General features: G+C 34.5%; 1 protein-coding gene across 10 annotated transcripts in view; it reads left to right on the top strand.

Annotated features, from left to right (window-relative positions):
- The window catches only part of LOC144973080 (uncharacterized), a 25,087-nt gene extending 10,981 nt beyond the window's left edge, over positions 1 to 14,106 (top strand). For 5 of the 10 annotated variants that reach the window (XM_078915076.1, XM_078915079.1, XM_078915080.1 and 2 more), the window contains 4 exons: positions 1,831 to 1,945; positions 3,016 to 3,112; positions 5,681 to 5,799; positions 6,964 to 14,106. In XM_078915076.1, the coding sequence (XP_078771202.1) occupies positions 1,831 to 1,945; positions 3,016 to 3,112; positions 5,681 to 5,799; positions 6,964 to 7,324 (692 nt within the window). In that variant the 3' untranslated portion in view covers positions 7,325 to 14,106. The remainder of the gene's footprint in view (positions 1 to 1,830; positions 1,946 to 3,015; positions 3,113 to 5,680; positions 5,800 to 6,963) is intronic. The other 5 variants (XM_078915077.1, XM_078915081.1, XM_078915084.1 and 2 more) reach the window with 1 other exon arrangement.
- The last annotated feature ends 1,292 nt before the right edge of the window (positions 14,107 to 15,398 follow it).

The following is a 15,398-nucleotide window of genomic DNA, read 5'->3' as shown; positions in this document are numbered from 1 at the left end:
ATTAATTTATTTGTTTATTTATTTATATATTTATTTGTTTATTTGTTCATTCATTTATTTATTTATAGAGTTTTTAATTAATTAATTAATTAATTTAATTATTATTTTTTGCTGTTTGTATTTTTATTGGCATATTCTTACGCCTGAATATTGTGACCAATCGTGCTTAAGAAATGGCATTATATGGTCTAAATTATGAGATAAATTAAAAGGAAACATAAAGACCTGAAAAAGTGGTAGAGGCACCATTGCCTGCTTCTTAATTTGTCGCTTTGGTATTTTAAAAAATGGTACAACAGTGTTACGTCATATCTTCCAAGCAGCTTTATGATTATGATGATGTAGAAAGTCACGTATTACTATTGAAATGCAAGTCATTGATATACATATATCAATTATATTGAGTATAATAATATAAGAGATTGAATGGAATGTAAGAATCCCGTAAGCTCAGATGGTAGAGCACTAGCCTTGCAAGCAAAGGAACAAGCACTGCTCCCGAGTGTATTCAATGAATTTATATGATTCCTTTGTCCACCAAGCACTGACTGGTTAGCTGGATCTGTAAGAGAGATAGGTATGTTAGAAATTAGCATGCCACACGAGTATCCTTTCCAAACTGTAGCAAGCAGTTGTTAGTGGTGGTGTAAGCATTAGCATTCCAGAATACAAGGTAACCACAATTCTTATGGATATGAAAGACTGCTTTTTAAAAAAAAAGATTTTCATGAGGATATTTAATACATCTTTGTAAATGAATGAAAACATTTCAGTCATTAAACATTTCAAAACATTTTATTTGGTCACAGGTTTTAGTTGTTCAATTTCAAATGAATAAATCATGAGTCAAACAAAATCGAATGTGCATAACAATGACAAACTTGAACCACCAGCACTACCACCATTATCATCATCATCCTCATCATTATCATCATCATCATCATCATCATCATCATCATCATCATCATCATCATCATCATCATCATCATCATCATCATCATCAGCATTCCATTGTTTGTGTTGTTTTGGTGGTGTTATTGCTGTTTTTATTATTGACAAAAATGAAAAGATTTCAACTCGTGACAATTTGAATATAAACTAAATAAAAACAAAACCAAAAAACAATTTGAGCTTTTATATAGCGCAAGATCCTCTAAACGTGCTCAAAGTGCTTTACAAAGGGTCCCTGGCTAACAGCAACACTTAACCTGTGGGATGTGGCATGACGCCTGTTAGTAATATTACATTTTTTTATGACAGAGACAATGCTGTTAACGTCCAGTACTCATTTTACACCTGAGTACATTGAGAGAATGTGAGTAAAGAGCCTTTTCCAAGGACTCGACTATGCGCTGAGCAAGGCTCAAACCCAGGACCTTCCAGTCTGAAAGCGAGTGTCATACTACAATGCCACATAGCTGCACTATTGTTTATTGCTTTTGACAATTTGTGGTCTAAAGGTATGTCTTTCAGGCATTTGAGTCAGTAGGTACCATCAAGTTTGAGTCTCACTTCAGTCAGTGAAAAGTTGAGTCCTTGGAAAAAGCTCCTCACTCTCATTCTTTCACTGCACTCAGGGTTTAAAATGAGTACCTGGATGGTTACAGTGTTGTCTCTGTTGAACAATGTAATATCACCCTACGTTCCGTGTTGCTGTTGTCGGGGCCCCCCTTGTAAAGCTCTTAGAGCATGTTTAGTTGATGTTGTGTTATAATAAAAGTTCAAATTTTTTATGTTTATTTATTTATTTATTTTTTTAATTGAAGGAAGACCTCCCAAAAAAAAAATGCGACCTCTAAATATCTCTGAACATTAATATATTTATCACAGCAGGTGAGGAAGAGAAACTATCAACAGCTCATATGGTTAGCATGGGGGTTGGTGCTCTCTTGTTATTGGTCATCATTTTTGGACTGGTGTTCTTTTGTTGGAAAAGAAAACAAAGGTAAATTTGTAAAAAAAACTAGCAAACCAATCACATTGTTAAATCAATATTTTGCATTGGTTTAAGAGTATTTCCATTACAATAATGAGCGAGGCCATCACAATTTAGATTATCAGACTTGCAAATAAGTGCAAGATATCCAGGGTAAATCAGCGTATCATAGTAGTCCTTCCAGAAGTGGCAGAGGGGTTAAGGCATTGCACTGTGACCTGGAAGGTCCTGGGTTCGAGCCCCGTTTCAGGCACTTTCATTTTTTTTCCTTGGGCAAGATTATTAACTCCCAATTTGCTCACTTGGACAATATGGGTGATTCTTGTTGACATCAGACATCTTGTTTGGTGAATTATCTATATTTCTTCGTGGAATGTCTAGGTGACGATATCTTATTTTTTTTCCAGACCTTAATGTCCAAAGAGCCCTTAACTAAACTAAACTAGTCCCTTTTACTTGTGAAGCAAGCGCTTTACAAATCAGTGGTGTCTTGATTCCTTTTCAGTACTTTATTTGAAATTTCTGCCCCCAAAAAAGTAAGAACACTAAGATATCACTTTTCACAAAAGTAAGACCATGTGATCTGTAAGATAAAATATTATTCATTTTCAAAGAGATCTCTTTTATATTAGAGAGGTGTAGAAATTTGTAGTCTTTTTTTCTGACTCTGAACAACTATGAAAATTTTATTGTCAGCATTAGTGATCTAATAACTTCTCCTGAAGTACCTTGGATACAAAAAATAAGTCATTGGGACAAAATGTAGACTTTACTCCGAATAAACTAGCTTTTCACCAAAGAGGGGAGACCACTTGCATTTTTTTTTTTGAGAAGTGACCAACTTTATATCATGGTCTTGTAAGACAACACTCATAGACTCTGTCTAATGGCAGTGATATTCCTGTTGAGCTTAGTCTGTTTGCTTATTTGATGATGAAGTGGAGAATTCAAATTATAAAAGAATGCCGCATGATACTTACTCATTAGTTATTCAATAGTTGTAAAAGGATTTTAGATGAGGGTTATTGCCCCATAAAATGTAAGTCAAAAACTATTTTTCGTTTCTTTTTAATATGCAGGAAAAGGAAGAAGAAGAAGCAAGGGCCAAATGTCATTTATCTTCCAGCTGCTCACTCAGAAAATTATCCTGTCTATCAAGAAATATTCGATCAGAGAGTAAGATCATTGTTATTGTTTTGAAACAAATTAATGAAAAAAGCAAGACTTTTATATAGAGCACATATCCACTAGATATGCTGAAAATGCTTTCAAGGGGGTCCCAAGCCAACAATTCGATACGGCATGATGCTATTACCTTTTGTGTTATTAGTAAAGACAATACTGTTACTTGCCAGGCATTCATTTTACTCGTAACTATGATGAGAAAATGCGATTATAGCGCCTTTTCTAAGGACTCAACCCTTTACTGCCCACAGTGCTGTGGCATTTGAACCTAGGACCTACACTAGACCATGAAGCGGCACAGTTAGTGGTAGAACATTTACTTTACTTTGTCTTATTAGTATCACTCTTGACTTATCCCTCTTGGACCCTTCATGGGACGTGGGGCTGTATCTGTTACATCCTTTTTCAAAAGTAATGAAATCTTTTTGTTATACAGTAGCATTATAAAGAAAGAATGTGATACTATTTTTATCTTTTATTTTTAAGATTTGAAAGTACCAAATTCAAAACTGTTGAAAACAGTGACCCCCGTGTGGTGTCCGGGGTCCCTCAACTGAGAGGGTCAAGAATAGCCCAACGTCAAGCCAGCGTGTCGTAAAAGGCGACTAATGGTGTGTGATTCCCCCATCTTTGAGTCACCTGGTCCTCCAGGTTGGGGGTTGGCAAAGGGTTAACACCCCTTTCCGTTAAACTCAAACCGCTACAGAAACACAGACAGACAAAACAAATCCTTTTTTTAGCTTGGGCGACCGAAGAGTTTCTGGAATTACAGAATTTATGAAGGACAACAGACAAAGCCGAAAGGACTCTGCTGACCCGATGACGTCTTCGCCAAACAAGCAGCTTCGAATTGCGTCGTGGAACGTTCGCACCATGTATGAAGCAGGAAAAAGCTCTCAAGTTGTGACTGAGATGAGAAGATACAGGCTGCATATACTTGGAGTAAGCGAAACCCACTGGATACAATCCGGACAGAAACACCTCAAGTCTGGGGAGAAAATTTTATATTCAGGGAGAGGGGACGGGATTCATACACAGGGAGTAGGAATAATTCTAAGCAAGTTTGCCCAGAAGTCACTGAGAGGATGGGATGGAAAAGAACACAGCAGAAACCAGTGGGAGAGGATATAGGAAGAAGACGATGGAGGTGGATTGGACACACGCTTAGAAAGAATGACTCAACTATAACAAAGAAAGTATTAGACTGGAACCCTCAGGGCAGAAGATCAAGGGGAAGGCCACGAGGAACATGGAGAAGAATTAAAGAAGCTGATATACAGAGAAGTGGTAAGACCTGGAATGAGATAAAAAAGTTGGCTCAGGATAGAGAAGGATGGAAACTGTTTGTCTGTGGCCTATACCCTGACCCAGGGTGAAAAAGGCAATGATGATGATGATGAAAACAGTGGACCTTGGATTTAAGTAGTTTGAATGTAAGGAGGTTGGTAAACTGGAGGTCAATATTTGTGCCTAAGGTCATGTAGATAACAAAATACCATTGTGAACATCATTTTCTGAAATATCTTATACACACGCATTCACACATACATACACACTCAAACACATGGAAACAACCACAACAACACATACAAACACACACACACACACACACACACACGCGTGGACATAAAAAATATAGAAAACATGACATATTTAATCTAACATCATATTGCCAATACCAGACAAGAATACGCAATATAAGGTATAAAGTTAAAAGACAACTTTACAACAGAAATGAGACTCTAGGGTCAGACCTAGGTAGAGTAAGAAATGAAACAAAGCATATTAAAACCCAACAAATCAGCAGACCATACCAGAATGAACCACAACAGCCAAAAATCTCACATCATGAGATGTTGGGGCTTGCGACTTAAGGACAGTCCATGAATATGATGGTATGGCAATATAAAAGCATTTTAGGACTTTGGGATATCATCATAGAGATTACTAAATTAGGGAGCAGGTACTGTTGTAAGAAGATCCATGGATAAAGAACTTAAAGAGGCTGGCCTTCCATGGAATAACGTGTTGTCCATGTTGCAGACAGACATGAATTGGAAGTCCTTGGTAGATGCCTTATGGTCCAATGAGGATTAAGTAACTGGTGTAAGATAGAAATTAGAAAAATGTGTATGAAACAATGCCGAACAAAGCTTTGAAAAAAAAAACAATACAGGGGAAAAAAAACGACAATTTTTCTTGTATTTTTCTTTCTTCTTTGTCTGACATCGTTTCATACACTCCTTTTTTATTTCTTTCACCATATAGACTTTATCCGATATGTCTCACACCAGGCTTTTACATCTACTTTGACATCAGCAGCAAGGTACAAGAGAAATAATATAAAGAAAAACTAAAAGAAAAAAAAAAAAGATTTTTATTATTCTCTTTTTATCCAAGCTCTCGATGAATCCATATTACATTATAAATGTATTACAACAAACTTTGGATAATTTTTACTCATCAATTTAACTCTATACTACATTATGTAGAATTAAATAGGCTTTATCAATATTTCAACTATAATCATCTATAAATATTTCAACTTCCTTCAAAAAGTCCCCACCATCAGTGCCAAGCAGTAGTCGATACCGGTCTAGACCATTACCTGGACATCCAGTTGAAGACACTGAGTATTTGGAACCTGTGCAAGCCCAAGCATCATCAAGTAGTTACAGGTGATAAATGGTTTATTATTGCACAATATGTCTGGATACAGAGGTTGCTCCTGAGGGATCTTATAATTTAATTGGTCCTATTATGACCTCTGGGTTTGTGTGTTTTTATTTTTGTATATTTACATTACAGACAGTGGATGTCTTTTAATCCATTGCAAAATAATTATAGTTGTCCTTTGAAATATTCTATAAATAGCAAAAGATCTTTTTTTTCAAGACAGTATTTTCATATACAAAAATAAAATGAACAAACTAAATCTTTGACGTAATAAGACTAAGGTGTTTTAACAAATTTAAGTAATTTAAAATAACCCGCAAAATGTTGGGCCATTTTTTAATTAAGCAAAATTCCATTCACTGCAATTAAGAACACTTTTATAATAAGAGGACAAGCAAAGGGAAATTTTATTTTATGAAAATTTGTTAACAACGAATATCTGTAACTTATCAAGTGAAAGCAATAGTATGAAGACAAGTGAGTAGCAACACTACATTAAAAAAACATTATTAATGAAATAAACACAAGTGAGTCGTGATGAAGTCCTTTAGAACAGTCAGCACCATAAAACAAATGGTTACAATTATTTGCTATGTATGTAACAACTGCTTGCCACCCTTGGATAGGATGCTAATCTATCTCAAATTATTTTCCATCAAACTCAGCTACCAAATCACTGAGGTAGATAAACTGGTCGGGGTGGTCATAAAAAGTCTTGACTTTCTTGGATTGATTTCAGTCTTTTTACTTGCAAGGAAGGTGCCCTGCCACTGAGCTGTTTGGAAATTAGACATTGGCATTCTGTTATGTATTTTCTACTCTATAAATGAGGCTCAATCAATGATTAATGGACATCGGGGTAAATTAATAAAATAAAATTGAAACTCTTCAAAGATTTGGTAATGGTTATGTGTGCATGTTTTGACTGCTCTAACTATTGAGCTTTCAGGACCCCAATGAAAATGTGAAATTAGGGAGTGGGCACTGGTGTAAGATAACGATCCGAACAAGTGTGCCTGAAACGGTGCCAGGCAAAGCAAGAAAAAAAAAAAAATCCCAAAAATCAGTCTGCCTCGACGTCGAGTTTTTTTTCTTGAATTTTTCTTACTTGTGTTGTCTGGACCATTTTATACACACTTGTCAATGATTTGAATCTCTCTTTTCAGAGCAAAAGCACCAACACCATTAGATCGCCTGGTCAACAACCCAGGCTATAACGTGGATGACCCGCCTGAGTACAGTGAAACTGATAGGATGTATGAGGATGCTATTGCCATCAACCCCGAGCTTGAAAATGCTTATATTGACCCCATTGTAACTCCAAAAGAAGAGACAACTGGAGGTTACGATACTCTTAATGCAAGAGCAACAGAGACTGAAAATCCTAGTGCACCAAATGTATACCAACCATTGGAAGGCATTGACGCTGATGAGAAATTAGGACCCTCACCTTCCCAGAGAACTAAAAAAGAAGACAGGACTACAGAGTCAGAATATTTTGAATTGGAAAAAGTAGCAACTGTATAGTTTTCAATCAATCTTACTGTTACATTGTACAGCTAATCATATCAATACCAGTAATACATTTCCCATACATGTACAATACAAATTATTGTTACCCTTTTCTATCACAAGGCTTGCATTGTTGTTTTTTTCATTTTCCACTAATTTTTATCTATGTATAAAAAGTTGCTTCAAGATTTATATTAGATCGTGCACCTTATCAAAAGTTTTAACTTATTATACAAATTAGTATTGTCAGTTTCATATTCACACTAATTTCATTTAAAGTTTTCATATTTGTCTGCTATGGGCTTGACTGAAGTTTTCATCTTCTCAACTGCTTATCAAAATGAGAAAATTAAAGAGAAAACTGCTATTGTATGAAATGAATGTGTATTTTTAAAAATCAAATGAAATGAAACACGAAGGGTAAATGCAAGTTTTGATTCTATTTGAATCTCATCATGCACTTCGAGGCTTCGATTCTATCTTTCTTTTCAAAAATGTATCTACCGTTTTTGTCAAAATAGAGATATTTTGAATATGACGAGTTTAGACTCTTAGTTGCATGTATGTAATCTTCATGAATTGTGTGTTTTGCTTTTTTGTTTTTGTTTTTTGTTAATATCTTTGTTTGTATTTTAAAAATATGATTTTTTTCATTTATAGTTTATCTGTCTTTTCAAACCAAAGAATGGAAATCTATATTTTATATTATATTTTTCATTCCATTACATTGATATTTTAAGTAAATATTTATAATAATTTGTATATTCTTATATAATATGTAGCAGATTATGTTTATGAGAAAGTTTTATAGTGAGAGTATATGTTTTTACATAATATTATCAACAGTTTTTTTTTTAAATCCCAAAATTCCCTTTATTCATCCCCAAGGGGAACTTTGTCTTTTGGGTCTGTTCCAAGGAAAGACCGGAATAACCCAGGCGTCAGCCACGCACTGCAGGGCTGCAAAGTGAGCTAGAGCGAGGTGACTTGCTCAAGGGCATTCAATGAGGTGTGTAATCAAACTCGATACCTTTTGGGTAAGAAGCAAAGACTGAGCCACGCTACCCCATTTAATACAGTATTTGTGTTCAATAATTCTGTATTCCTCACATCTCAAAAGTACAAATAGCCTCATTGTGTCACTAGATTCCCCCAAGTCACAATTTAATGCTCCTTTAGTACTAACACAGAACAATTTATAAAAATCTAACTCTTTCATTAATTATAAGATTTTAAATATAGTCTTAGTTATACGTTTTTACTCATGAATTTATTTGTACCAATTGCTTTTTTTTTTTTAAAATGGGCATGCCCAAGATTTTATTTATTTAGAAAACATTATAGCAAGGCTAAGAAGTTACACAAATTATAGCATTATAATTATGTTAAAATACAACTCAGCTGCCTTCCTTTTTAATATAATTTTATACACAGATTTTTATCATAATGTAAACAGATATTGCACAAAATCTTGAAAGATAAATGCGAAACATGCTATTTGAGTTCCTGTGCATATAAGAGCTTTTACGTAATTAGAGTACAGAGCTAAATCAAATGTTTTGGGTATAAACCGAAGTGTACTTATTTTCAGGTCTGATAAATCAAATCGCTATTGGCTCATTGTTGTATTGGAAATACTCTCAAACCAACACAAAATACTGTTCATTCCTGACCATAGTGGGAGGGAGGCACTTACTTATATCCCCCTTTATTTGTTTTCCAACATGCTTGCTGTCTTTGTCTTGGAATGAGATTACTCAGTTTTGTCCTGACCCTGGTCGGATATCCTGCCTGGGAGGGAAACAGTCAAATGTATAGTTAACGTTTGGGGAGATGATATTTTTTGTCCTGTAAATAATCTCTCTGTCATGTACAGTATTATTTTTGTTTTACATGTACATGGTTTTTGAACATTTGAGTGTGCTCCTCTTAGTGGGGACCTGTGCTTGTTCCAAAATGAGACTTTTAGGTGATCTCAAACTAAGTACTGGTAGTGTGCTCTTGGAATCTACACCTGTTCCCTATTTTAACTAATGTCTGTGGGTGCTTTAATTGTAATTCTTGATCTTTTTACTTACCCATTTTCGTCCTTTTTACTGGTGCTGATATGACCTAAATGTGTTTAAGCGCCGTAAAATCCCGAAAAACAAACATGTCAAAACAAGCCGATAATTGCCTTCGGTTATCAGACCTGCAAATATATTGCATAGAGGTATAAACCCATATTTAGCAAAAACAAATTAAATTCTCAAAAACCATTGCAATATATTATTGTTTTTATTTCCTAATAATTAATCACTTAGACAGATTGAATTACAGAATAAAACAATAAAAAATATTCATCAATCAAATACGAGATTTTATATATTGCAATATGCTCTAAATTTCATCAAAGCGCTTTACAATGGGTTACATGCCAACAGTAATAATAGACGTGCAAGACGAGATATGAAGCTGTTCAAGAACTGACCAGTGGAAAGTAAAATCTTCTTGCTTGCCTTTATACAGGACTGTATGTAAGAGACTCAGCTACCCAATCACCACCATATTAGAAAAAGAAAAACAACAAAACCCTCTGCTTCATAGGAGATAAAAATTGGTCCCTTTCCTTGTAAGTTAAGTGTTGAGATCCCTTCCAATTGAGTTATCTGGACGCTTGTAATATATTTGCAATTTCATGTTTAATTGATATTTGATTTCTGTTAACTGCTAATTACATCATTCGCTTTTAACTTTACAGAATGCTCTAGACTTCTGTTAATATCAACTGTATGATTTTATATTTAGAAACTAGTCTTCTCATTTTTCTTTTATTCTTAATCTCTACGCATGCTAGTATTTCTTCTGATATTGATTGATTTTACAAAAAAACAAGGCAATAGTTTATCTATGCTATTGATGTATAATCTATTTGAATAATGAGCAAAGCACAAGCACCGCAAAACTAATTGTATTATATTAAGTAATTGTATTGTGAATCTGATATCGAAATCGATTATTCATATTCTGTTCTCAGTTATTTAATTCATAAGTGGCTCAGTTACTCTATTTGACAAGAATGTTTGTCACTTAATATTCCAATTTTTATGTGCATTTTATAGTGCCTATATAATTATTAATATTTTGAATGTTGGTTTTTATGTAGTTTTGTATCTGAATTTATACTGAGACGTCTTTCCATTGTTCTTTTTTATCTTGACATTACACACGTTGGTACAGTGAGACCTCTCTATTTGGGAAATGTCTGTCACTGGCAAAATCGTCCCAATTGGCCAGGTTTCCCCGATTTGCCAGGGGGGGGGGGGGAAGATTTCAGTTGTCATACAAACCTTGAGTACTTAAGCCTTTCAGTCATTTAAAGGCAGTCTCTCTAGATTTGTAGCTATGAGACACATTAATTTAAGAAGTGTAGACTTCAAAGAACTTGTCTAACAATGACAGATTGATTCATTCTTTGCCTGTTTTTAAAATAATCTTTATTTTTTTTTACAGGGGAGTGGTCGGATATTTTTGGTTTGTGGTTCTTTTATAAAGTGCAAAAGCAAGTCGCTTCTTTTCATTTTATTCTGTTTTGCATGATGTCCTTGGAGACAATTTAATTTAAAAATCAAGAATCACATTTAATAGGCAGTTGATTGAATTTTAGTTACTGTATAGCAATAGGAAACACAGTATACACACAGTTTGTCCAATCAAGCAAATTGGCCACTGAAGACCATAGTAATATCATAATATGTGTGAATTTGTGCACAATTAATTTATTCTACAAATTTGGCAGGAAGAAGACACATCCAAGGCGATGTAAAATAGACGTACTGTCAACGCATTTAACAAAATAATGCACCATTGATTGTTTGGAAAAAGCATTGGCTCAGCCCCTACCCTTTTATTTTGTCAGGCTGATGTCATGCTTGATGTAAGCAACGATGATGCAATAGACTTGGATCAACGTCACATCCTTTTAAGATATGACTGTAATTGTTTGAGACACATTTCACATCTCTGGAGATGAAAAACATTGATGCAGATTGCAAAATATGTAATTCACCATAAATACACATGTGTTAAGTACATATTGGTGTGGCTGACTGAGAGTAATGACTTTTGATTGAGTATTCCTGCTTTGTTTGCATCGTTCATACGAGGTTCTGATGCGGACGATGGGGATTAAGTTGTCAAATTGAATGCCAGCCTCCCATTATTTTGGGACTTTGTCCATTTTGTGGGGCGGGTGGTTGGATGGGAGCATCACCCTTGAATCATATACCTATGATGTTCGCATGGGTGTACGATCCGATAGTGATGTCGTTTCTTCTTCTCTTTACTAGCCTATCCTGCTTCTTTGGTTTGTGATTGTATTTTTGACAGGGGATATTTTTTTTTCTGTAAATCTTCTGCCTGTTTGTTCTTGGTTATTTATAATTTAGCTTATGATATCTTTAGGTTATGATTTTGATTTACATTTGTACTATTTTTGTTAGATTGCTTGTTTTTTTGTTTCAGCGGTCTCTCATATAACCTCATTTGTGTTGGAAGAGACCTAAAGCAACAAACAAACAAACAAACAAACATTTTGTGGGGGAAATTTTGAAGAGAAAATTATGTTCCCTGTATGTGGCACATTTTAAAAGCTGTGATAACTTTAAGATATAGGCCTAAATACTATTACCTTTTTATGACCTATTTATGGAAAAATAAAAGTGAATTTTGGCGTTACCATTAATAACAGAGAATTACAAATTACAAAGGCATTAAATGTGCACTTTGAGTTTGTGAGGTTTTTGTTGGATAGATTTAAATCTTTTAATCATTCCATCCACCATCTTTCTTTTTACTGTCAGTGAATTACATAAAGGTGTTGCAAATATATACTGTAAAACCTTATCAACAACCATTCTTGTTGCCTTCTCTTTACGTCTATATCTTTTGTATATTACTTTCAGTCTTTTTCCTAAATTGAGACCAATTAGTTCTGCCTAGGCCATGACTTGGGGTGTTTTGTCCAAAAGAAATTCATGTCTTTCGGTTAAATATTTAAAAAATGTGAATCATTTCTCCATGTATACCTATTGTAATTGTTCTACATGTATGCAATTGAGCATTCTGTCTATAATCTGTAGTATTTGTACAGCTGTGTGGTCTTGTGGTATGCCACTCACTTTCGGGCCGGAAGGTCCTGGGTTTGAGCTTTGCTTGGCGCATAGTTGAGTCCTTGGAAAAGGCTCTTTACTCACATTCTCTCACAGTACTCAGGTGTAAAATAATTACCTGGCCGTTAACAGTTGTTTCTGTCAGGAAAAAAAATAATTATATTATCACCTAAGGGCGTCATGTCTCGTTCTTTATGTTACATGTTGCTGTTGGTTTGTAAAGCATTTTGAGCATGTTTAGCAGATATTGCGCTACATAAAAGCTCAAGTTTTGTTTTTATTTGAGTAAACCTTTTATAAGGGTCTTTGCTTGGATCAGACTAACCAGTTAACTTCCGTACTCTGAAATCCAAGATTTGAGAATTTTTGCCAAGATGGGGGTCATTTAAATCAACCGATATTAGAAGGACGAGTTTGCTGGTCACAATTTTTAATATGTGTCTTTCTAGAGTATGGCAGTTAATTGGTTAAAGAATCTCAGATTAGAAATAATAAATTCTTGATTTTATTTTGTCCTATTTGATCTAGTTTTCTTGACTTGTTTCAGGTTCTTTTTGAAACCTAATCACTGTATAATACTGTATTGTAATTTCTTGACTTTTCTTCTTTTTTTCTGGCACTGAAATGACCACAGTGAAGTGTTGTAAAGACCTTAAAAACTAAAACAGCGAATTCATTCTTGATAAGTACATAATAGCAAGGCCCGTAATTGAGATTGGAATTGGTAAATGACGTCTGTATAATCGTCAATTTGGGTAACTTTGTCTCTGTGAATTTGGAGCATTTTGAATTATCTCATGCTCATCTTTGTTGCAGTCATTGAACCTTTTAAAAGACTTGAATTTTTATCACAGGAAATAATTGCGATAAAACTAAAAATCTCTTATTGGTCCAAAATTCAAGAGGCAAAGTTTCCCATGTGGGTAAAGTTACCCCTGTAACTGTAACTTCAATTTTGAATATTCCAGATAATACAGTGTTTGTTTTTTTTTTACTGAAGATGTGTGACTTTTCCAAAGTCTCAATGTCGATGGTATAATGGTATGAAAGAGAACAAGTTGGCATTTACTCTTAAGTGGGGAACCATCAACTTGGATGGCTTCCTCTTATTCTTGCTTTGTTGAATATCACTAGGTCGTTTAGGCCTTTGCAAAATACAGAAGAATACTATACAATTATTAAAAAATACCTTCACTTTTATCATCTGTGTAATATTATAAAAGTTTGTTTAATTTTTCTTATGCCTTAAAGCAAATGTGATTATTTGAATATGTCATTCATAACTTCAGCAAAATAAAAGTTAATATTTACGATGACATTTCTTGTACATGTTTGTATTAATGTTAAAGTTGTCTTAAAATAATCTTTTTTGGACAAGACAAATAAATATGTTAGCTTATCTGAAGAGATTTGATGAGTTTTGTTATATAAGACTGAATTCATATAAACTCATTACAACTAACTCGTTTTATTTATTTCAAACAAAAACGAAATGCACCAACAAATTGCACAAAGCATGTCTACAACTACAGCAATATGCCCTCCTCCGATGTATATTATATTAAACTAACCCATTATTATATACACAGAAATTCCATTGATATATATGTCTGGCTGTATAAATAAACTTTATACGTTTTTAAATCATAAGAATCTTTTGCTCTTTCCTTGATTAGATGCAGAATACACTCCAGCAGTTTCCTCGAACTCCTCGGGACATGCAAAAACATTTGAGGAAACCATACATTGCCATGACGCTTGATGGTCTCTGCTTTTTATGCAAAAGGTACCAAGTTTGAACATTCACCATATTGTGCGGTCTTCAGGAAGTCACATCTCCCTGGCTCAAATTGCGGCATTGTGCTATGGCTGACACCTGGATTATTCCGGTCTTCCCTTGGAATAAACCCTAAGACAGATTTCTGCTCGAGAATGAATAAAGAGAACTTTAGCATTATTTGTTTTATTATGTTACAAGGTGTTGGTATATGAATGTATAAGTTGAGGGAGGGAGGGAATTGCTGTATCACAGGTCATTTACCCAAATTATGACACGTGGCATTAAAGACGAAGTGATAAGAATATGCAGAGAGGTGTCTTTTACGTTATGCGGAACGGAGATGGAGTGTGTGAGTGGCTGTGTGTGTGTCTGCATATGTATTATACTGCTTACACACACATAGTGTAGATAGACGCACACGTTACAGATATAAGTAAGTAACTGTCAATATCACAATCAGTCATCAGTGGTCGAAATCATCAGGCACATTTATTTTTAAAAATACTTTAATTAATTATTTTACGTTGGTTGGGTGAAATTAGTTCAAGAAAACCGTGTTCAAGCTAAAAATTTGTTCAAGGAAGGAATGGAATGATAACAAAGAATAATAAGGATAAAAATTTGGGACATTCGAATGAGTTCGAGGAAACTGTGCTGGAGTGTAATTTTGTGATCACCAGTCTATTATAATCAGAAAGAAGAAAAATTTTGTTGTTTGTTTTTAGGGGTTTTACGGCGCTTGCAACACATCAAGGTCATATCAGCGCCAGTAAAAAGGGAGAAAATGGGATAGTAAAAAGTTCTAGAATGACAATTAAAGCACTCAAGACAAGGGAAGACAAAGGGGAATTGGTTCAAATAGGAAACAGATGTAGATTCCAAAAGCGCTCTATCGAAGTGATACTTAGTTTGAGATCACCTAAAGTCTCATCCAGACAAAAGCACAGTTCCCCTCTAAGAGGAATACACTCATATATTTACAAATCATATATATAACATGTAAACAAAAATAATGCAGTGCACAACTGAGAGATGATTTACAAGGAAAAAATTATCATCTCCCAAATTCTAACTATATATTTGACTGTATCCCTCTCAGCCAGGGTATCTGGCCAGGACAAAACCAAGTAATCCCGTTCCAAGACAAGGACAGAAAGCA

The sequence above is a fragment of the Berghia stephanieae genome, chromosome 5 (genome assembly GCF_034508935.2).
Source record: "Berghia stephanieae isolate SIO BIC M18660-M18661 chromosome 5, UCSD_Bste_1.3, whole genome shotgun sequence".
Classification (NCBI taxonomy): domain Eukaryota; kingdom Metazoa; phylum Mollusca; class Gastropoda; order Nudibranchia; family Aeolidiidae; genus Berghia; species Berghia stephanieae.
The sequence above is the reverse complement of the archived record's forward strand: the minus strand, read 5'-3'. Positions and strand labels throughout refer to the sequence as shown.